This window comes from Mastomys coucha, unplaced genomic scaffold (assembly GCF_008632895.1).
Source record: "Mastomys coucha isolate ucsf_1 unplaced genomic scaffold, UCSF_Mcou_1 pScaffold16, whole genome shotgun sequence".
Taxonomy (NCBI): domain Eukaryota; kingdom Metazoa; phylum Chordata; class Mammalia; order Rodentia; family Muridae; genus Mastomys; species Mastomys coucha.
This window is the reverse complement of record NW_022196898.1, coordinates 9341528-9364383: the sequence shown is the minus strand read 5'-3', so window position 1 is coordinate 9364383 and position 22856 is coordinate 9341528. Positions and strand designations below refer to the sequence as shown.

Below are 22856 nucleotides of genomic sequence, written 5' to 3'. Positions count from 1 at the left end.
TTCCAAGACAAAGTTTCACTGTGTATCTCTGGGTGTCCTGGAACTCACTGTATAGACCAAGCTGGCCTCAGACTCAGAAAGAGCTGCCTGTCTCTGCCTCCCAAGTCCTGGAATTAAAGCCATGTGCCACTAATGCCCAGCTGGCATAAGAATTGTTAACAAAAATTTTAGCAAAACAAATTCAGCAGCATGTTAAAAACACTCTGCATAATGGCCAACTGGTATTTATTGCTGGAATGCAAGATAATTCAACCCATGCAAATTGGTTACTAGAATATACTGCATTGATTAAAAAAAGCAAAATCTTACATAGTCATCTGAGTTGAAGCAAAAATTTATAAAGTTTAGTATTGTTTTATGACTTTGAAATTCAGCTCAGCTGTTCAAGACTTAAAGACCAAGAAAAAGTGAAAATTATCCCATCATGCTAGGGGCCACATATGAAAAACTTAGCAGACATTATACTTCATGCTGTATTTGCCCTGTAAGATAAGGTGGGGAGATGATGGCTGTTTTTGTCCACTTGTATTCAGCATGGTACCGAGCCTTACATATCAGGTGCATCCTCTACCTCTGAACAAAAACCTCAGCCCTCAAGTTACCATTTGCACCTTCTCTACTCTGCCAAATTCCCTAAAAGACTAACTTTTGGTTTCTAGTTGAGTTTGCCAATGGGAGCACCAAGAACAGATCAGAGAAGAATGAAGGGTCGGGTTCATGGACTGTGCCTTCTCCAGTCCCTTCTGTTTTCATAGGGACTGTGCCATGTCTCCAAGCTTGTCTAAAGCCCACCCACACCTTCGTAAACCGCTCCTTTGTTAATTCTCCTCCCCAGATCACTATATTTATATAACCCAGTTTCCTGCTGGGATCCTAGAAGAAGGAGAGAAACGAGGGAAGGAGGCTTGCCTTGCCCTGAGATCTAGCCCTAAGTATTAGATACAGTAATTTGATTTTTCTGGAGTTCTGAGCATGGTTCTCTTTCAACCAGGTGCCAACAGATTAAAGGCAAGCCAAAATACCAGCCAAGAATTTCCAGAGTTCAAAACCACTCCCTTGACTTGGACAGCCCATTTAACTCACACCCATACTATGGCTACCAGCCACACAGCCAGCCAGACCAGTAGCTAGGAGCAAGCATCCATCTAGTCAGAACAATGAAGTTTGGACTGTTGGTCCTGGGTTCTGTAAGAACGCAAGCTTAAGCAAGCCTCAAAGAGCAAGCCGGTAAGCAGCACTCCTCCACGGCTTACACTTCTCTTTCTGCCTCCAGTTTCTGCCCTATCTTCCTTTGAAGATGGACTGTGATACAGAAGTGTAAACAAAATAACTGCATTCCTTCCCAGGTTGCTTTTGCTCTAGATGTTTTATCACAACAATAGAAACCATCTCTAAGACAATATTCATTTAAATCTGATCTTCTGTGAGGAGCCCAGGCTGTTTTTACTTCCATTCCCAGTAGTATCCATGGCTCAGTGTCAGGCATTTTACACGATGTGAAGGCACACCCATGTCTGATTGCCTTGCTGATTGTTATAGTTTAAGAGTGAAATGTGCCTGAAAGGATCATGTCCCTAGCTGGTCGTGCTATTTGGAGAAGTTTTGGAATCCTTAGAGAAGAACCTGTGAACATTGCAGCCTGATCCCATCTTATTCCTGTTTCTCTGTTTCTAGCATGTGGGGAGCCCCAGGCACACACCTGGCTGCCACTCCTTCCCTGTGCACATTCCTGCCTCGCTCTACCCCACCCCCCCACCCCATTATAGACCACACGCTCTAAACTGAGACAAAAGAAACCCATTCTTCCTTAAGTTATTTTTGTCATCTATTTCCTTATAGCAACAAGCAAAGTATCTAATACACCAGTGATCTGTGGATGTGACAACTTTCAGAAATGTGGCCCCGGATAAGTAATTTTATGTGAAGCTTTGGCAGAGCCTGGGCTTCCTTCCCAGGGTTCTCTATCTCTTCCACCACTGCTACTTACCTGAAAGTGACTACTTCAGAAGGAGGCATCCATGACCTTTGGGCAACTTGGCTTCAATCTGGGGCAGAAGATTATTACCTATTTCCTTGTACTAGAAAGCTGGTTAATTATGATTGACAGAGGCATCTCAAACCCCAGTGATTCTTTAGACTAAGTAACTGTTTCTATCTTGATGTAATAGCTCACTCAGACATTTTCCCAGTCCTCCCGGGTTAAGGACTTTATTTGTTATTGCTGTTTCATTTGTTTGCAGAGCTGGCGATGTAACTCAGCGCCTTGATCTCTCTAAACAGGTACACTCGTGCTGAGCTACATGTCCAGTCTTGGGTTCTGGTTTTAAATGCCAACCTAGCCTTGGCATGACATACCAACTGGAAACCAAGACAAGGACAATGGTGCCGTTTGAGGCTTTCATGTTATTCCATGAGATTTCATTTGGCAGATCACAGGGTGGCCCCTTTTCTCCCAGTCCCTGCTGCTCTTCCCATGGCAAGTGTGTTAGGTACATTGGCAGGCAGGTTATGTCTGTTCTTTCTCTAAATGCCCCACACCAGAAGCCCTGAAAAGCCCTCCTCAGAGCTTTCCCACCCAGCCTGAGTCCACAGTGGATTCATCAGTATTCCAGGAGAACTTTGCTTTCTTTTTCTTCTCTTCTCTCAATCTTTTTAATCCTCTAGTTCAGGCAATTAGCTCTACAAATATTAGCTGCAATCAAGGTCTAGCACATGTGGTAATTTCCTCTCTAATAAATCAATCAATTCTTTCTATGAAGTGTTTTTCCCCCTCTCACAGTCATTAAGAGAATTACAATGCGACTTGAAGATCACCAGCAACTTGAGTTAGTCAAGGAGTGTCAATCAAAGTTGCCAGTTTGCTTTAGAGATAAGAAAAATAAGATAGATTAGCAAAGGCCTCTTGTCTTAGAATATTGAGCTTCTCAGACCCTTGTTGAATTTCTCTTAGAGAGGTCCTGGAGCACTATGAGCCATGTGGTAGGAAATAGAAACCAATACTAATAATGAAAAATCAGATAACATGCAGAACTTTGCATTAATCAACAAACTGATAATTGGAATAACCATCATGCAGAGTATCTAGGTAGTGTGATATGTTTCCATAGATAACCGGTTAAGACAGAAAAAAAATAAAAACCAACACAAATAAACAAGAGGACACATTTTAGCCCAGGAGAGAGCTAACCATCCCTAGAGTGCTCCTCGGAGCTGGTATAGGGGGCTCCAGGGAGTGTAAGACATGAGGTTGGGAGAGAGAGTCTCTCTACTGCCATACTTCCAACCTAGCAGCTCATTTTTCATGTTATTCCATGTTCAGATGAGAACATAGTTTTCTGCTTAGGGATTATGTGAGCATCATCAGTGTGGCTCAGGCCACCGTGTTCATAAATCTATGAAATGAATGGCAGAGAAAAGTATTGATTTAGTGAGGAATCCAAAATCTGTCCTGTTACAACCCAGGCTACCTTGTGTTTTATACTCTGCATGGGATTGAGGGATAGGGAGCCCACATGGAGACTTTAATCCTCTTTTTTTTCTTTCCTTCTTTCTCTCCTCCCTCCTCTCTTTCAAGGCAGATGAATTAACAAAGAGGCTGGGATGCTTGGATTGGAAGTCGAAATGGCCTACGATTGTGTTCTCTCCTCTCTAGTTCTCTAGTCACTGGGAAATTATATCATTATCCAGCACCTGAAAGGGGTCATGAGGGAGAGGGTGAGGCCTGGTTCCATTTTCTTAATGTCACCCAATGTTAAAATGAAAAGAAGTGAAGGTTTCAGTAGGATCCTTGGTGAAAACTTGCTGACATTAATGACTCAAATTCTCAGAGCGACTGCAAGGAAAACGGTGTCATCACTGTCATTCAAGCCATTTAAGATGAGATTTCAAAAGAAGACTGTCAGCATAATGACTGCCAGGTTCCATTATATCATCCTCAGAGGGCGGATCACACACTACTATGCAGTCTGTGGGTGGTTGACATTAACAAATGAAAGGAAATGGCACAGGGAAGAGGTGAGGTGGGTGTGGGTCCCAAGGGGAGCTGCCTTCCATGACCAGGATCCATCACTACTGATCTGCAGATAGTACCTGGGGGCAGACTCATCTCATCCCACCTGTGGGGACAGTCAGAGGAGCCCTTGTGCGTGGTGCAGAAGGAATGTGGGAAGGCTGGAGCTATAGGTGTCTGTGCCTGTTTATTAATTTATCAGGAGACTATTCCTCCCTAGCAACCAGGATAAGGACAGTCTTCTGGCTGTGTGCACAGCAGCACTGAGAAGCCTGGCTAACAATCAGAGGGGCGTGAACTAGGGCAGCGGCATTCAACCTTGTAAGCATGGGGGGATTCGGTGCGAAGGCCACCCTAAAATCAAACATGTCTGAGCCTTAGATGAGGTGCAGATGCCAGTATTTTAAAGACCTCCACAAAATGATCCCAATGAACAGACAAACAGAGCACCCCTTGAGTAGAACAGAGGGGGTGACTCTAGGGTAAGTAGTCTAAATTTGTTCAGGAAATACAACAACATTTCACTACCATTGTTGTATTAAAAAGAGGAAATTTTAACACATCGTAGGAAGGATATGATTTTGGGATGAGGAACAAACTCACTGTGCTGTGTTTATTTTCTGTGTCTCTTCACTGTAGAAGGAGGCAACCCTAAAGGGTTAAACAATCAAATTGCTTTCTCTGTCTTTGGTCAGAGTCTAACATGGTGGCTAGTGACTAGTTCTCTAGTCACTGAAAAATTATCATTATTCAGCACCAGAAAGGGGTCACAGGGGAGAGGACTAGGCCTGGTCCCATTTTCTTAGACACCTTTGGCAGGTTTTTGGCTAATTAAACCGATGTCCTATGCTAACTATCTATTCCTCTCTTGCCACATTCCTTCTGAGGTGGTGTTAATAAAATTGATTATGATGCAATTTATTTCCCCAGGCTTTAAAGATGTTCTGGTTTTTGGTTTGTTTGGTTTTGTTTTTCCAAGTTAGCAAATGTGTTGATTGAATAAGCTGGATTGTATCTAGATACCCGAAATCTATCGTTTTGCGGATAAACGCAACACATATCCCCAGGTTTGTAAGTCCCAACAGGATCACTGGGTTCCCCTTGCTTTGCTATGATGACCGACACCCTGATTCCTGTAGAGAATTCTTTGGTGGGCTCAATTATCTGAGAGGAGCTCTTTGTTAAGTGTTAAATTGCATGCACTAAAAGGCCTTACCTTATTGTCTATGCCTGTGTGGATTTTACACGCTAGTTTTTCTGTGGCTGGGCTGGATATTTTCTCCTCTGGTCAGAAGAAGTGTTTGTATACCTTAACCAGTCTACTGTTGCCTATCTTCAGTCAGGGGCTAGCAAGTTCCGAAAGAGCGTAGCTGTGCCAGGATCAGTTCACTTCTACCTCAAGACTGAGAGCCCAAGGTTCCCTTCAAACTATGCATAGTAAAGAGGCTCATCTATGGCTCACAGTAAAATTAATCAGCTGTGAGTTTCCTTAAAGTTATAATCTTACTGGTGGGTGACGCTAATAGAAATTAGCACATGCATATGGTCTGGGTCACGTAGGTAGTTCTGTTTGCTGATACTTGTATTCTCTAGAGACCTGAGCTATACAAATAGCAATGGACAACCCTGCCCTGGTACTTCTAAGCCAACCCAGCTGAAGCGCTTCCCTCTCTTCAAGGTCAGCTCTTTGCTTTAAAATAACAGAACTCTCTTAGAGTAACATATAAATCACAGAACTCTGTTAATAAGTTCAATGTACTGCTTGATCTCTCCGGCCACCTCAATGTCTCTATCTGTACGGTGGAAGATGATTAGCAGCAGCAGCAGCAACAGCAGCACACTTGCTTGTAGCCCGCGCAGTCGTCTCGCCGGGAAGAAGACACGCGGACACTAGGTTCCTTCTGCAGCGACTGTTTACTGCCCTCTCCCAGAGGGAAAAGAGGTCGAGCCCAAAATCCACACTGCTTATATACACCACAGTGCAGCGTGTCCGCCCACAGCATGGCGTGTCTGCCCATGATTGGCTGTTCGCTCATTACCCTACGTAACGCCCCAGAATGGGCCGTGACATGGCGTCTTTTCACTCTATGCACATGCGCAAACAGTTGTTTACTCGACAGCGGAAGTAGGCGCCATCTTGTCATGGCGAATGCCTCTCAAGCTTCACAGCTCCCCACACTTGCTAAATTACTTATAAGAGTTAAATAACAGATGAAATGCTTAACAAAGAAAGGGAGTCAAGCTTGTACTGAAAGTCAAAGCCCAGCTTAGTGTGAGGTACACAGATACTCAGGAAACAATCTCTCTCTCTCTCTCTCTCATACACACACACACACACACAGAGAGAGAGAGAGAGAGAGAGACAGAGACAGAGACAGAGACAGAGGAGACAGAGACAGAAAGAATAGAGAGACAGACAGACAGAACATAGAAAGACAGACAGAACACAGAAAGGGAGAGAGACAGACCACACAGAGACAGAAAAAGGGACACAGAAACAGAACAACACGTAGGCAGACAGAACAGGCAGAGACAGAGAGGACCCTTTTAAATTGTTTTTCTCATGAGGATCCTCACTGGGCATCCAGAGTTAAGAGATAGTCAATGTATTCCATGCTTGAGTTTTCAGGACTTAATTCCTAAACCAAATACACGTTGCTGCATAATATTGTTCCAGCCTTTGTCTCTAGTCTCTCAAATGGTTATTTTCCCCGGAAGGTGTTGGATCTGTCGGATCGCAGTGCTTCTTTTTCTTTTTCTTTCTTTCTTTTTTTTTTTTTGTTTTTTTGTTTGTTTGTTTGTTTTCGAGGCAGGGTCTCTCTGTATAGCCCTGGTTGTCCTGGAACTCACTCTGTAGACCAGGCTGGCCTCGAACTCAGAAATCCACCTGCCTCTGCCTCCCAAGTGCTGGGATTAAAGGTGTGCGCCACCACCGCCCGGCTCAGTGCTTCTTTCTATGTCAGTGCTCTTACCTTTATAGATTCGGCTGCTCCTTGGACCAACAGCCGTGCTGCTCCCTTGCTGTCATACTGATACAGCCAAATGCTTTCAAATGAAAGTGTTTATCAATGTACATATTTGCAGCTGCATCTCTGTGCACCGAAAAGAATTTGAATCAAATTCTAAGTAGATCCCATAGAAAATGTGGGCATGGGAGAATTGGAGGCGAAGAGGACAGGACTGTGTGGCCCTGGGATCTTCATGTCTACACCAGATGCGATGCGGTGCCACGGTTCAGCTAACTAAAACGAAACATTTTAAAAATCAATTAATTATTATTACCTGTGCCAAAGCTCCCATTCTCCCACTGCTGAGAGCAAACAAAACCCAGAAATAAAATCTCATCAATACGTGAATGTCTTACATTGCTGCAAAAAAAGGAGCCAAGCATGTTTCTGAGGGCTTCAGCTCACCCAATCAGACAACAAGGGTAGGGAGGGGTGGCTTCTCTCAAGTTACACCGAGGACTCCATCTGTTACCCTAGACCTTTCTCAGTAAGTGACATGAGAGGGGATCTTGAAGGCAGTTTGGAAGAGTTTTATTTTACAAACTCTTAGTCCAAAGATTTCTGTTTAAGGAAAGCAGCAGAAGAGGAACGAAGGCCACTGTGGGTGAGGAAGGAGGCTTCGTGGACTGGCACTCTGCCTGGTGGAAGCAATGTAAGGAAGGGCAGTGTTTTTCAGCTGCTGTAATAAATGCAGCCGACGGGGCAGTCTCTTCTTGATGCTCACAAAGGTCTTTGTTTTAAATTTTGTCTTCACCAACACCTTTTCTCATCATGCCAAGCCAGCAGAAGAAGATCATCTTTTGCATGGCTGGCCTACTGAGCTTTCTCTGTGCTCTCGGAGTGGTGACGGCAGTGGGGACTCCACTGTGGGTTAAAGCCACTATCCTCTGCAAAACAGGGGCTCTGCTTGTCAACGCGTCAGGGAAGGAGCTGGACAAGTTCATGGGCGAGATGCAGTATGGCCTTTTCCACGGAGAAGGCGTAAGGCAGTGTGGGTTAGGAGCAAGGCCTTTCCGGTTCTCATGTAAGTAGCGCTTCCATCTGAATTCCTTAACGCTTTCTGAACGTTCTTCCAGCTGTTGCAAAGACATGAAGAGGATCTTGCCCTGTCTATGGCAGGACTATTCAAGCCGCAGTGAACCATCTGAAACACGTAGAACTCTAACCAACGTCTTCTCCCTTGTTTTGTTTTTATTCTTATTAATTTTTTATTCTTGCTATTTTTACTATGATCATATATAAATAATTGCTATGATGTTAAGCTCTTTGAAAGCATAACCCTTTAAAGAGGGTGACAAGATGACTACCATTAAGGTGCATGACGCCAAGACGATCACCGGAGTCTGATCCTTTGTTCTTGCTTGATGGGAACAGAAAACCAAGTTTCCCAAGTTGGCCTCTGACCTTCTTATACCTTATACACTATGGCAGTCACATACCTGCTTGAGTGCATGTGTATGCATACCTCTCTCTCTCTCTCTCTCTCTCTCTCTCTCTCTCTCTCTCTCTGTATGTGTGTGTAAATTTTTAAAAATGAAAGTACAATCCTCAAGATTCTTTTTTTGTCTTTCCCAATTAAATAAATAAAATAAAAACCCTTTTCACCCCTGCTCACCAACCCACCCTCTCCGGCTTCCTGGCCCTGGCATTCTCCTACACTGGAGCATAGAACCTTAACAGGACCAAGGGCCTCTCCTCCCCTTGATGACCGACTAGGCCATCCTCTGCCATCCATATGCTGCTGGAGCCATTAGTCCCACCACTTGTACTCTTTGGTTGGTGGTTGAGTCCCTGGGAGCTCTGAGGGTACTAGGTAGTTCATATTGTTGTTCATCCTAAGGGGCTGCAAGCCCTTCAGTCCCTTGAGTCCTTTCTCTAGCTCCTCTTTTGGGAGCCTTTCCAATGGATGGCTGTGAGCCTCTAATTCTGTGTTAGTCGGGTACTGTCAGAACCTCTCAGGAGACAGCTATAACAGGATCCTGTCATCCAGCACTTGCTGGCATCCACAATAGTGACTAGATTTGATGACTGAATATGGGAAGGATTCCCAGGTGGAGCAGTCTCTGGATTGTCCTTTCTTCAGTCTCTGCTCCATACTTTGTCTCTGCAACTCCTTCCATTGGTATTTTGTTCCCCCTTTTAAGAAGGAACGAAGTATCCACACTTCGGTCTTCCTTCTTGAGTTTCTTGTGGTTTGTGGATTGTACTTTGGGTATTCCGATCTTCTGGGCTAATATCCACTTATCAGAGAGTGCATACCATAATCCTCAAGATTCTTAAGCATTACTAATAATATAAGACATTATGGCATCTTTGTTAAAGAAAAACAGTACTTGAGAAAATAGAAACTCTGTAAGGAATGATCTTTGTGCCTTTTGTCCTTTAAAAGGGGACCCGTTTACTTGCTTCTCCATTTGCCCATGACTGTGTTTCTTACCCTGCCCCCACTCTGCTGGAACCCTGGCTGCTGATTTAATAACTTCTGCTTCATATTTAACCAATTTGGAATTATTTGCTTACAAATTTTTAAAAGTGATCTGCTGAGAAATGCACGCCAACAGTACACAAAACCTGACTGACCTGCAAATATGGCATGGAGTAGGAGATATTTTCTGTCATGATTTGTGAAAAATGGAAGTGTTATCCAGAGTATTTATAACATGCTTATCTTGAGATGAGAAGTTTAAAAAAACCACCATGAGAATAGGCAACTCATTAAATGAAAATTAATAAACAGCCATTTGTTGTATCTCTCACTACACACACCTAGAACTTGTTATTATTTCAAAGGGCTGGTTTGGAGCAATCTTATGAAGACATAGTCAGTAAATTACTGCATAAATCACTTTTCAGGAAAAGGCGATTCCCAATTGAGGCATTAAAATGAATTATTATTTTGCCTGAGCTTCTTTTCTCCTCTAGTATAGGTAGAAGGTGAAATTAATTGAATTTATTATTAACATATGCAGTGTCTAATTAAATTTCAGCTCTGGCCCATTTATATTTCTGTAACATTCCTTATATCTTCTAAGCAGTCATTTGGCACTAACCTCCAACTCGTATAGGTTACAAAGTGATATGAATTGTCATAGGGTTCCAGAAAATCCCCAAGAATTAGCCTTCAGCTTTTCAAGGAAAGATCATCAAGTAGATTTGCAGAAGTGGGTACACCCCGTCCTCTGAATGGCTTTAGTTCCTTATAACTGAGCTCTGAGAGCAGCTCAGCTTTGCTGGAGGTGGGGGTAGGAGAGAGAACAGAGCAGAATACTGTGTGCCTTGCAACTGCATTACAAAATAAAGCAGGAAAACAGATGAGATGATTTCACTGTGACTCACCAGCAGCTAAAGCCTGGGTAAAGCTTCTCACAAAGGAATTCAGACAAAGGCAGGAGTGTCAGGGAGGATTCCAGAGGCCTTGTGTTTATCTCAGGGAATAGGAGGTAAAGGTGACATCTGCCACGGGATGTGTTTCAAAAAGGCAACAAGATGTTTTCTTAGCACTTACTACATCGTCGTTAGCTACTTCATGTGCTTTGTCCTGCTCGCCTTCGCAACCCAGAGCCACGCGCATTCTTGTGGTTCAGTCCATGACTTATGGGCTGTGTCTCTTATGCTGGCCTTACCTGGGAAGTCCTTCTAATCAAGTGCTCATTTGCCTGTGTTCTGTGAGGATTAGTAGAGCTGAGCAAGGTTTTGACAATACCATGGCCTGCCTCATAAATTACATTGGTCTTCTTGCTACTCTGTACATTTCTCCCTAGTCTGGTGAAGAAAGCCTATATTGTGTGTGTGTGTGTGTGTGTGTGTGTGTGTGTGTTCTGTGATAGTAGACCTTTCTATACCGTAGGCTATACATATTAAGTACACACAAAATAATACATGGAAATACACATATCAAAAGTCCATTTATTTTGTCAAATCCCAGAGAAATATACTAAAAATTTAATTTTTTTCCTGCCTATGCAAACAACGACAAAACCTCTTTCAGTATAACATGAAGTGATGTTAGGAAGACTGTGCAATATATAAACCCAATGAAATTCTCAAAGAGCACACTGCTTATCTAAATACTGTATTGAAACTCCCCATCAACATGCTTTCGAAACGCTGTGCTTCTGAAATCCATACTCCCATCCCAGTGTAGCTTATGGACTACATGGTCTCATTCAAGATGCCATCCATACCCAGCCAATGGTGTTATATCAACTTGTTTAAAAGAAGAGAACCTTCGGCTAAGTTCTCTTAACGGTAAAGTAGATGTCCCATTAATATAAAACAGTAAGTGGCTTAAGCCTGTCTTCTCGACTAACGCTTCCCTTTGAGCAATTACAGTGGCCTCGGGAGACTGCAGAGAGGCGTGTCTTTCCCGCCATTTCTACAACCCAAATAAAAATTTGAAAGCAATCATTTCCAGAACAACCCCCTTCCTCATTGTCTCTTTTGAAAGTTACCAAGCAAATATTGGGATTCAGAGAAATGCTCCTGTATAAGAGCAATAGAAAAGATAATTTTACAAAGTATTGATCATTTCATTTCATTGAAGCCTTACTGCCATCAATTGCTATAGATCTAGATTCCAAATTCTATTGGATTTTTACCTGTATTTTGTTTGCCTAGGTTTTCATGGGGGGAGGGGTGGATAGTGGAGATTAAATGCAAGGGACCTTGCACACGATGGTCAAGTGCTATATCACTGAGCCATGGCCCCTGGCTGCTTAGATCACCATTGGCCAATAGGGTTACAATGTAAGCCCTAGTAGCCATATTAAACATTAAAAAAAAAAAAGATGAAAGTCGCCTAATAGTTTTCTTTAACTATGACATCCAGAATACTATTATGTAAACATATAATCCACATAAAAAACAATTGAAATGTTTTACATCTTTCTTGGTACAGTCTTTGAGATCTAGTGCATGTTTATATGGCACACTAATTAAGACTGGCCACATTCGCTGGGCAGTGGTGGCACATGCCTTTAATCCCAGCACTTGGGAGGCAGAGGCAGGCAGATTTCTGAGTTTGAGGCCAGCTTGGACTACAGAGTGAGTTCCAGGACAGCCAGAGCTACACAGAGAAACCCTATCTTGAAAAAAAAAAAAAAGACTGTTCACATTCAAGTGCTCATTTTAATGGTACTTTATTGTACAGTATGGCTCTAGATGGAGATGTACTCTGAATAAATTGGCTATTGACAGTGTCCATATTTTAAATGACTTTTTGCTTGGCTCTGCTGGATTGAATCTATGCGATTTTTATGTGCAATGTTTTTGTCACTTTTAAAGCCTATATATATTGAATAGCATGAGAATAAAGAATGAACAAGAAGAAGAGTTTGGCAATGCTGTATGTTTGTTCCTATTAAATGTTCCCTACTGGCCATTCTATCTCTTTTAATTATAACACGGCTCTGCTCTGTTAGCATGCAAAGTTATGCTGGAAAAACTTCTGCCTCATTTATTTTGGCTGATTCTCATCTATCTACGGGTCAGTGGTTCATTTACTAGAGGCCACTTGCTTTTCTGCCAAGACCATGGTTTCATTCATTATAATGAGCGGATATTTGTCTTTGACATAGTTCTTCATCATATGTCACCTGTAAAATTTCAATGACAGTGTTTAAACACCAAGTGCAGCCATCAAAACGGAAACTGCCACCTTTGAGCACTTCCTGACCCCACCTGCTGTGTGTGTGTGTGTGTTTCTGTTTTGTTGGTTTGAAACACTGCAGAACATTATCAAAACATGATATTCAAGAATCATATGGTATCAATCATTCCTAGATACACGAATCTGTTCATTGCCAACACAGTTCAATGAGCTCATTTAAAAAAACATATGGAGTTATTTTTTTTAATGTGAAAAAAATAGAATTTAACCAATCACATATACTAGCTTCCAACTTTAGTCATACTTTGAAAGCATTTTAATTTGGGCCCCATGATTGAAAATTTGTAAAAGCCTTGACAGAGCCAGTGTACTTTGGGAAAGTAGAGATTCTTTAGCAAATCAGGGATATGACCTAGATTGTATAGTGGATGTTGAAATGATTTCTGTGAATAAGAAGGTGACTTCTTGAGCATATTGTTGTATAGAATAGCAGAGACTTGTAATTTGTTGTGAACAGGAATGAGCCTTGACACTCTATCTTCTACAAGTGTGTCTCTTGCCCTCTGCTGGCCCATCCTGGCCCATCTGGATTTCCTACACTCTCTATGGCTTTCTTGAAAGAGCTGACAGCTTAATGTCCTTCTAATGAAACCTTGCCCTGTCTCTTCCCTTCCTCTGCACACAGGTTATGTGCAGAGGAAGGGCTGTGTGGACACTGACATGAGGAGGTGTGTCTGAGAGAGAAGCATGCGTGGCTTATCTCTGTTTTCCTTATGAGAGGGAGGACCCTATCACCCCATTTACCCAGAAAGCACAGGCCTCTTATTTTTTACTTTGGAGATGCTTTATCTAGACTCATTCACCTATGAAACAGTCCAGTAAATACAGACCTTCTTCTCCATGCAACCAATATTAATGAATGGAACAAACATGAGAAGGTTTTCAGTTCTTGCAGTTGCTCGGCCTTCTACCCTTCCGAAGCCTTGCTGTTCATTCCTCTGCTTTTCCCATCATCTATACTATATGGATTTGAGCATACACATTTCTGCTCTGCATGGAAGACATACTACTCATGAATGTACTACCCCCAAACTAGGGCATGAAACAGAGTGTAGCAGAAAGAAGGATTCACAACTGTTTAATAATTGACTCCATTGGAATCAAGCATCCCAGACTGGAGGTGAATTTCCACCACTGGCTGAGGCTCAGGAGCTTGGCACTCTGATCACTGGGCCAATTTCTTCTTCTTTTTCTATGATAAGATGGGGGTAGAACTGTGTGGGTACTGAACATTTCTTTTAATTCAAATGTTCTGTAATAGATACAGTGACCTGCTGGTTTAGATGGGGTCCCTGAGGGCTTGAAATTGTCCAACCTTTTTAGTCTCTGTCACTTGATATCTGCCCTGACTGGCGGATTTTAGCCACCATTTTTAGAAGTAGTGAATTGTGCCATGCTTTAAAAGTATTCTCAAATGTGCCCCATGTGTCGGGTCCCAGGTTCAATTCTCTATTGTGGGGATCTTTCTTTCCTGCCCCGTTGCACTCTTTTTAATTTTTTATGTGGAAAGTGGGAAGCTGGAAAAGGATCCCCTGAGGAAAGGGCTGCTTCAGAGCTTAGCAGCAAGGCCTAGCGTGTTCTGAGAGCAGGCCCTCTCATCAGCACCCGAATGCCTGAGCTAGCCTAGAGAAGGTACCCCAGTGACAGCTGAGAAGGCTTGGGCAGCTCTCCTCTTCATTTCTTTGTTTTTCTCTGTGAATTCCTAGTCTGTCCTCCATGAGAAATGTCCATCAATATAATTTCTTATCCTGAAAATGGCAAGAAATCATCTGTCTGCTTAACATTTAAAAGGTATTCTTTACCCAAAAAGAGGTTCTGGATGTTATTCTGTACACATTGGGAAATGTCAGGGAAATACTTCTCAAAAGACAAACATCTGTTTTCCCCTGACCTTCATGGCTCCCTTCTGCCATCATCATATCAAAAGGCCAACAGAATCAGCATTGCTTAACAACCCGAACTTCAGCCATTTGGCTTAGTGCTTTAAAGTGCAATGTACCAGCCTTCCCTTCCTCTAACTCATCCTTAGCACTGACTACAGGCTACTTACTGTCCCAGAATACCGAGAAGGAAAACCTCAAGCTATTGCTCTTTTGGAGAGAGAGAAAGAGAGAGAGAGAGAGACAGAGAGAGAGAGAGAGAGAGAGAGAGAGAGACAGAGACAGAGACAGAGACAGAGACAGAGACAGAGAGAGAATGTATGTAGAGTAGGACAGTGTCTCACTATGTAGCCCTGGCTATCCTGGAATTCACTGTGTAGACCAGGCTGGCCTCAAACTTATAGAGACCTGCTTGCCTCTGCTCCCTGAGCCAGGAATTAAAAAAAAAATCTAACTATTTCTGGATTTTAGAGATTTTTTAAAAATGTTTGTTTGTTTGTTTGTTTTGAGACAGGGTCTTTATATATAGCCCTGGTTGTTCTGGAGATTAAAATAATAATTTAATTAAAATAATTTATTATTTTATCCAGGCTGGCCTGAAACTCACTCTGCCTGCCTCTGCCTCCTGAGTCCTGGGATTAAGGTGATAGACACTATTGCTGGTTTAAAATGTATTTATTAACTAGTTCATACAAATGGTACCAATCCCAAATGATATTTCAATATATGTAACCTCTTTAGATTTTCTTTTTTTATATCTGATTGCTTTGTCTACACATATGTGTGGGCACCATGTGCATGCCTGGTGTCTATGGAAGTCAGTAGATGGGGGTTAGATCTCCTTGTGAGTTGCCGTGTGATTATGAGAAACTGAACCTGGTCTTCTGCAAGAGCAACAAGTATTCTTAAACACTGATAGTCTCTCCAGCCCCTTGATATTTGTAATTTTTAAATTGAGATTGCTATAGCTATCTCTTAAACATTTCCCATTTCTCTATGGGGAAAATTTACAAAATCCCCTTTGCAGCTTTGAAGAATGTCTATAGGTACTTCAATGCACAGTGGATCTTTCTGATCTCACCTAAATGTCTTATACAATTTGATCAGACTCATCCCCTTCCACCACCCCTCATCATCTTCTGTAATGTGATGTTGAAACCTCACAAGAACTTATCTTTAAATTCATTCCTTGCTTTTTTTTAAGGGTTTATTTATTTATTTCATGTATATGAGTACACTGTAGCTGTCTTCAGACACACCAGAAGAGGGTATCGGATCCCATTACAGATGGTTGTGAGCCACCATGTGGTTGCTGGAATTGAATTCAGGACCTTAGGAAGAGCAGTCAGTGCTCTTAACTACTGAGTCATCTCTCCAGCCCCACTCCTTGCTTTTCTAAGTTCACATTTCAATCCTTAAATACGCAAGCCCTAGTTTTTGACCTTTGGAAGATAAAATAGTCAATCCTGCTTGGTGATGTAGATTAATAGGGTCCCATGATTCAGTCTAGTCTCTCAGCCATGAATTACTCTGCTTTTGTATTCACGGCTTAGTTTAAGACAAAGGTATCTGATAACACTCTGAGATTAACTACAGCCTTTATGGTATGACCATTGAGTTTGATCAAATTGTATAGGACAGTTAGACGAGATCAGGAAGATCCACTGGGCTGTAACCCTGAAGCAGCCATAGTTAGAATAGTACAGTGGACATTCTGTAATGCTCCAAAAGGGATTTGGTTTGAGGAAAGACATGGTTGCACTACAGCCACAAGCAGAATGAGAGGTTTCCATTAGATGACAGTTTCTCAGCTGAGCAGGTACCAGCAGCACCTGACTCTTGAAAAACCAGAAGCAACAAGACAGGATTGGAGCATCAATTAAAGTCTCGATTTTCATTTTTTGTTTTCTCTGAGACAGGGCCTTGCTGTGTAGCTCTCGCTATCCTGGAACTCACTACAGTCTCACAGCTTCTGCCTCATGAGTGCTAGGATTAAAGGCATGTGCTGTTTGTTTAAAAAGAGACAATTAAAAAAAATGAAATAAACAAAAGCTCATTTTACCTTAAAAATTCTGTATTCTATAAAGCTAGAATTACATTTTAAAACAAAACTCATATGTACTGTACTAAGGCATCTTAAAGTTTTTCTATATACGATTCATTTCTGCTGGAGAAACCTTTGTGTGACCCTGGGTACATAGGTAAATAATAGTTACACAATTCCATCATTTTTGCAGATGGCAAATCATAAAGAAGTTTAGTATAAGACAATTTTTTGGTACATATATAAATTTGTCATTTATTAACAATAAAGGCAAATTTGCATAATAATAACATGAATATGATCATTTCTTTTTACATAGAGAAGTAAGTCTTGGCTGAATATTTAACATATCAGAACACAAAGCATGCCAACATTTTTCAGAGTTGGCCAATATTTTGTTTTTATGATTGTCAGTACTGAGGTTGCTACTTTGCATACACATGTAGTTCAAGGTGGAAGAAGGGTGTTTAGAGCCATTTCAGGGAATGATTGGAAACTCAGTCCCCATCCAAGCCAACATCTAGTTAACAAATACTTTAAAACTCAAGTCAGCAACTCAAATAGAAAGTTTTAAAATTGAACATTCTAACAATGTAACACAATGACAAATTAACTTGATACTTACGTGCTCAAGATGATGTAGGAAACTACTAAAAAGCCTTTGTTTTCCAGGTTTAAACTGTTGTGTGTTTATTAGAGGAGGAAACCTTGCATGCAGGGTAAAACAGTCTGAATTGAGCCCTGGTGTTCTAAGTCATGCGTGTCTCCATTGTGTAGTGTGAGTGAGTGTCATGTGCATCAACATCGTGTGGCATGAGTGGATGTATGGTGTGCATCAACATCGTGTGGCGCGAGTGGATAGGTGGTGTACCACACCACTGTGTGGCATGGTGGGACGTACAGCGCATAGTGTGCTCTGCAGCTTCAGAACCAAACCTGTAATGAAATTGTGTCATGCAACATGGGCTTCCACCTGAAACGCCTCAGACTCACTACACGTTTGATTTTGAATTCATTTTTACTCATTCAGAAACATTTTATTGTGGCCAGCCCTTTTAGGCCCTCAACATGAAGTCATGTGTGTGATCCCGTAATAAGAAGCTGGGCACCAAACAATTCGAAACTTTGCTTCCCGTAGATACGCAGCTAAGTGCTAAGGCAAGCCGTGGTATGTGTGATACTCTCTATACAGGTATGATAGAACCGACTAAGCAAACTCAGCATCCAGTAGACTAATTTATTTAGGCCTGGTGCTTTGCTCCATCTCAGCATGTTATAACTGTGGCCAAGCCATTCTCAGAAGTTATTACCCCCGTGCAATCATACCCCTGTGGATTCCAAGCAGTTAACTGGGTTCTATTATCAGAGACCCATACGTGCCAAAGCAGCTGTGCTCCATACACCACCACGGGTGATTAAGACTCACTGGTGGGCTGCCAGCAGGTAGGGTGGAGTCAGGGGGATGCACTCCAGCTGAGAAAGATTCAGGTGAGGGGCTTGGAAAATTGTTTTTAAATGGTTCTGTTGTATCCCCAGGATCCATCCTTTTAAGGGCCAGGTCATGAATCTCATTCTGTCTGACCACTTAGCCATCAGAAGCTTGGCTCAACACCTTGCGTGTGTGGGGGTGATATTAAGAAGGATGAAACCATGGAACTTATGTCAGAGAAATCTCTTTTACCGATTTTCATAATGAGCGGTTGCAGACGTGCTGAGGGGAAAGTCAGATCAAGAGCATTTCCGTAAAAAGAAAGAGATCTCGCCCCCTCTTATTCTCTTTCAAGAAAATGAATAGCTGAGCACCATGAAGCAAAATAGGTCTTTAAAAATAAAATGTCTTTTATGTAGAGAAAGACAAGTTGAGAAGAAAGTCAGAGCCTCTGAGATGGCCTCTGAGGCTTTAATCTGAACAGAAGTTGCTATGCCGTGGCTGACATCATTATCAAAGGCTGCCTCTGTTCCCAGAGTCTTGCAGATGGCATTACCTGCATTTCACATCTGGCAGATGAAACCAAGACGGCTGACAAGACCAGAACTATTAGATCAGTGGTCCACGAACCTGGATGAAGCTTAGGATCACCTGGGGGAGACTTTGAAACTACTGATGCCAAGGCTCCAGCCCAGAACTACTGGATCCTGCTCCATGGAGCAGATGCTGGAGTCTTGGGTTGGTTTAACAGCTCACCAAGTAGTTGTAAGATACTGTCAAAGTTGAGGATAATTAGAGTGATGGTGGTCAGGACCGGTGGCAGCAAGTGAAGCTAGGAGGTCAAAACACTCTCTGGAATGAGAGAAGACAACAGCAAGAGGATGAGAAACATTATTTAGGATTCCACATTTCAGAGATTTTCTGGTCAAGTTCAAGCTGTGATCCTTAGCTTTCCATCACTGAACTATACATATTCTTGAACAACCAAGTGGATAAATGTCCAGTGTGAAAGGGAATATACTTCCCTGTCTGCCACAAGATCTTCTTTCTTTGCACATCTGCCAATTTGTTACAGTTCCAGCTGACTGGGCCAAACAGTCAACTCTGCCCCTCATAGAATGGCTTCCAGCTGCTCCATCCCACCTGCCTGTGTCAGTGAAGCCACCTGATTTGCAGAACTTGGCAAAAGATCGGAGACATGTTCTCTAATCACTTACACAGAAACAAAGCTACCATTTTGAGCCACTTCTGCCTGTCTTCTATTCAAAGCCTCTGGTCCTTCCAACAACTTGTACAGGGTCCCATTTCGCAGTGTGTTATCAATCTGAAGAACATTTTAGACGGGCATTACAGAGTTGTGCCCCTAAAATGTACAACACACAGGAAGTAGAAACAAGAATGGGAGCAGTCTATCAGATGATGGGGAATGTGTGAGACAGGCATCAGATAAGCAAGGAACAAGAAAGCCAAAATGTCAGCATTTTAAAAATAGCAATAGCCGCCCACCTGTGATGAAGGAAAAAGAGAAAAGACCTGAGCTATAAAATAGAAAGTTTGTCTTGATTCATTTCACATAATCCAGGGATTCCAGTGGAGGGAGGCGGCTCTTTGGTCCCAGTGTAAGACATGTAATCTGATCACCTGTAAACCAAATGGCCCTTGCCCAGTCCCAGTGGTTGGTCCTCAGACTAGAAAAAGCAGACACTCTACACTGCGTGAGCACATCCCACTCAGCTCAGCCGGGCAACCCTCCTGCTGCTCTCATCAGGTTAAAGAAATATCTAGACAATTACTCCTAAGAGCTTCTACATAAATGATCTCATTTATAATTCTCATAAACTCTGTGACATTGCTTGCCTTCTTTCTTTCTTTCTTTCTTTCTTTCTTTCTTTCTTTCTTTCCTTCTTCTTCTTCTTCTTCTTCTTCTTCTTCTTCTTCTTCTTCTTCTTCTTCTTCTTCTTCTTCTTCTTCTTCTTTTTGACACATAATAGTACATGGGCACAATGTGATGCCTCAGTATGTGTGTGTGTATGTGGTATAGTGATTAAATCAGAATAAGTAACACATCATTTGTGGTCTTCTCTTTGATATTTTGAAATATGCAATATACTTTTATTAACTAGGGTCACCCTACTGTGCAGCAGAGCATAGTTCTCTTGTCTAATTGGAACGCTATGACTGTTGACCAATCTGTCCCTGAACCCAGCCTCTGGTAACTCTCTATTTCTGTGAGATTGCTGTTTCATTATCCCCATTTACAGGCAAGGAAGCTGAGATGTTTAGAGATCATGTACATAGTAAAGGGAAAACTACATTAGTCCCAAACCTTCATAACCCTGAAATTTCTGCTCTGCTCAATCTGACGTTCTCTCTCAGTGAATCCCTAGTTGCTCAGAGCCTTCTCAACAACACCACCATCAGCCTTTGCTTTTGTGAATCATAATATCTCAGTCCTTTTTTCACTCCCGAGCAATGCTACTTTACACAAAAATTCAGATTAAATTTACTAAGCCCTATTTTTAAGATTACTAAATAAGAGACATGGCAGACTAAAATCAGTAACAGATAAAAGAATAATGAAGGCACTGGGTAAAATAGAATAAAAAAACTAGCAGTTAAAATAAATTTTGAAGCAATTGAAATGAAAGTCATACATTTTGGGGTTATCAAATAAAACATGAATTACTGATAATTAGTAAAGGAACAAAATTAGTAAATACAAATGCTTTTCATTTTTTTATATATTGAAAATCACATGACTTTATATGTAGCATAAGAAGTTTCAAGCTAGAGAGGTCTGTACTACCAACTTCTCTCTCCAAAAGGCTTCTTGGTGCCTATGTATGCCTTAGCATTCTGCTGGAGTCTGAAGAAGTGAAAACTATTAGAGAGGATGGTTGTTCAATTACAGAATCTAGCAGAAGTCTTTATAGCCAATCGCTTTGTCAGTCAGAATAGTCTAAGTCATGTTTTAGTTACAAGTAAAACCTAATACTTTAGGTTAAAAAGATGTATTTCTTTTTTTAACATACAAATTGTATATTTGTATTTTATTTTATGTGCAATGGCATTTAAGACTGTCAGATTCCCTGGAACTGGAGTTGTAGACAGCTGTGAGCAGACAGTTGTGAGCTGCTATGTGGTTTCTGGAAATTGAACTCAGGACCTCTGGAAGAACAGCCAGTGCTCTTAGCCGCTGAGCCATCTCTCCAGCTCCCCCTCCCCCAAAAGATGGATTTCTTGATCATAGTACATAGTTTTTCAGCTGTAGTTTCACTCCTGGTCACAGTTGTCATAGAAAATGTCATCGGTGGTGAAGGAGAAGACCATCACACTAGTAATTAAATTCTATGACCTGGAACTCAAATATGCCACTTCTACTTTAATGATTTTGGCCAAGGCATGTCACCCAGCCACACCAAGTTTCGGGAGGACCAACATGTGCAATCTAGCGAGGAGTCAAAACTGATGATGAACTCCAGCCATCAATGTCTAAAAAACTGTAGTTACTATCACAATTATTGTATTTGTTCAGCAAGGTCAATGAAGTAGAGGTACTCTGTATGAAGACAAGGGAGAGAAAGCAGGTAAGTTTGCAGGGTCAGTTATAGTTCATTAACTACGCAGAGACTTACCAAGTAAAGGAACAGCAGGGCAAATGGCTTCTTGAAGGCAGTGTACAGAAGATGTGTGTGTGGAAGGATGAAAATAAAGCTGCAGGTGGAAGGAGGGGTTGGCCAGGCCAGGCCAGACCTTGCTTGCTAGGCAATGTGATGCCACTAACAAAACTTAAAGCATGTGACAGGACAGATGATGGATGAGAAGAAGGAAAGAAAGGTAGGAGACCAAGAGGAGACTTGCAACACCACAAAGCAGCAGCAGGAGAGCAGAAAGAAAGATTCAAAATTCTCCTACAAAAATGCTGCAGCTGGACGTGGGACAATAATCTCGAAAGTTTTACAACATTCTGGAAAGCTGTTACAAGTGGGAATAAGAAGGACGGAAGGACAACTGTAGAAGGAGATGAAGCCGGAGTTGGTCCTGTTTGACCTGTTTACCTGTGGAACTTGGACAAAGAACACCCATCTGGTAAATAACCTTAGAGGCTGCAAGCAGTCTGTGGTAGAAACACAGTAGTTACCTGCAGATGGGAGGCAGCAGCTGGGAGCACTGCTGCAGCTGGGAGGCAGCAGCTGGGAGCACAGCTGCAGATGGACTTTCTCAGGGAGGAATAAACAAGATACTAGGAGATATGTCCTGGAAGAGACTGTTATATATGAGGAAGAGGGTGGCCGACGTGCAAGGGACTGGCTGAGGGAAGCCTAGGGAGGATAAGCCATCATGGAAAACGGTTCACAGGCCTAAACACCATAGGTATGTAAAGTAGGATGTGAATATGGTCCATAGAGTATCACAACCAGAAGGACAGGAGGACCTTTTCAAAGCAGCCATGGTAGAGTAGGGAAGGCAGGTCTTTGTAGGAGTTAAAGTGGCAACTGGACAAAAGGACCATGGCATAAGGACTAGGGTAAAGGGAAAGACTGAGATTGGGAAGTAGCAGATTTCCTTAGGCCAGGCTAGGATGTGTGTCTATGTGTCTGTATGTGTGTGTGAGTGGACTCTTCATGAACACTGGGCTTTAATCTCCAAAATGCATGCTAACAAATAATGAATAAACTATGTGTTGCATTTCCCCATAATTGGATAGCATTCAGATAGTATAGAGACATGCTGCAAAATACAAAATAGGTGGGCAGTGCCTGAATACCCAAGGTTGTCCTGGTCTTACACACACACACACACACACACACACACACA

The 22856-nt window shown here is 42.1% G+C and overlaps 1 protein-coding gene across 2 annotated transcripts in view; it reads left to right on the top strand.

Annotated features, from left to right (window-relative positions):
- Nucleotides 1-7617: 7617 nt before the first annotated feature.
- The window catches only part of Clrn1 (clarin 1), a 34285-nt gene continuing 19046 nt past the window's right edge, over nucleotides 7618-22856 (top strand). For both annotated transcript variants that reach the window (XM_031376010.1, XM_031376009.1), the window contains exon 1: nucleotides 7618-8041. In XM_031376010.1, the coding sequence (XP_031231870.1) occupies nucleotides 7789-8041 (253 nt within the window). In that variant the 5' untranslated portion in view covers nucleotides 7618-7788. The remainder of the gene's footprint in view (nucleotides 8042-22856) is intronic.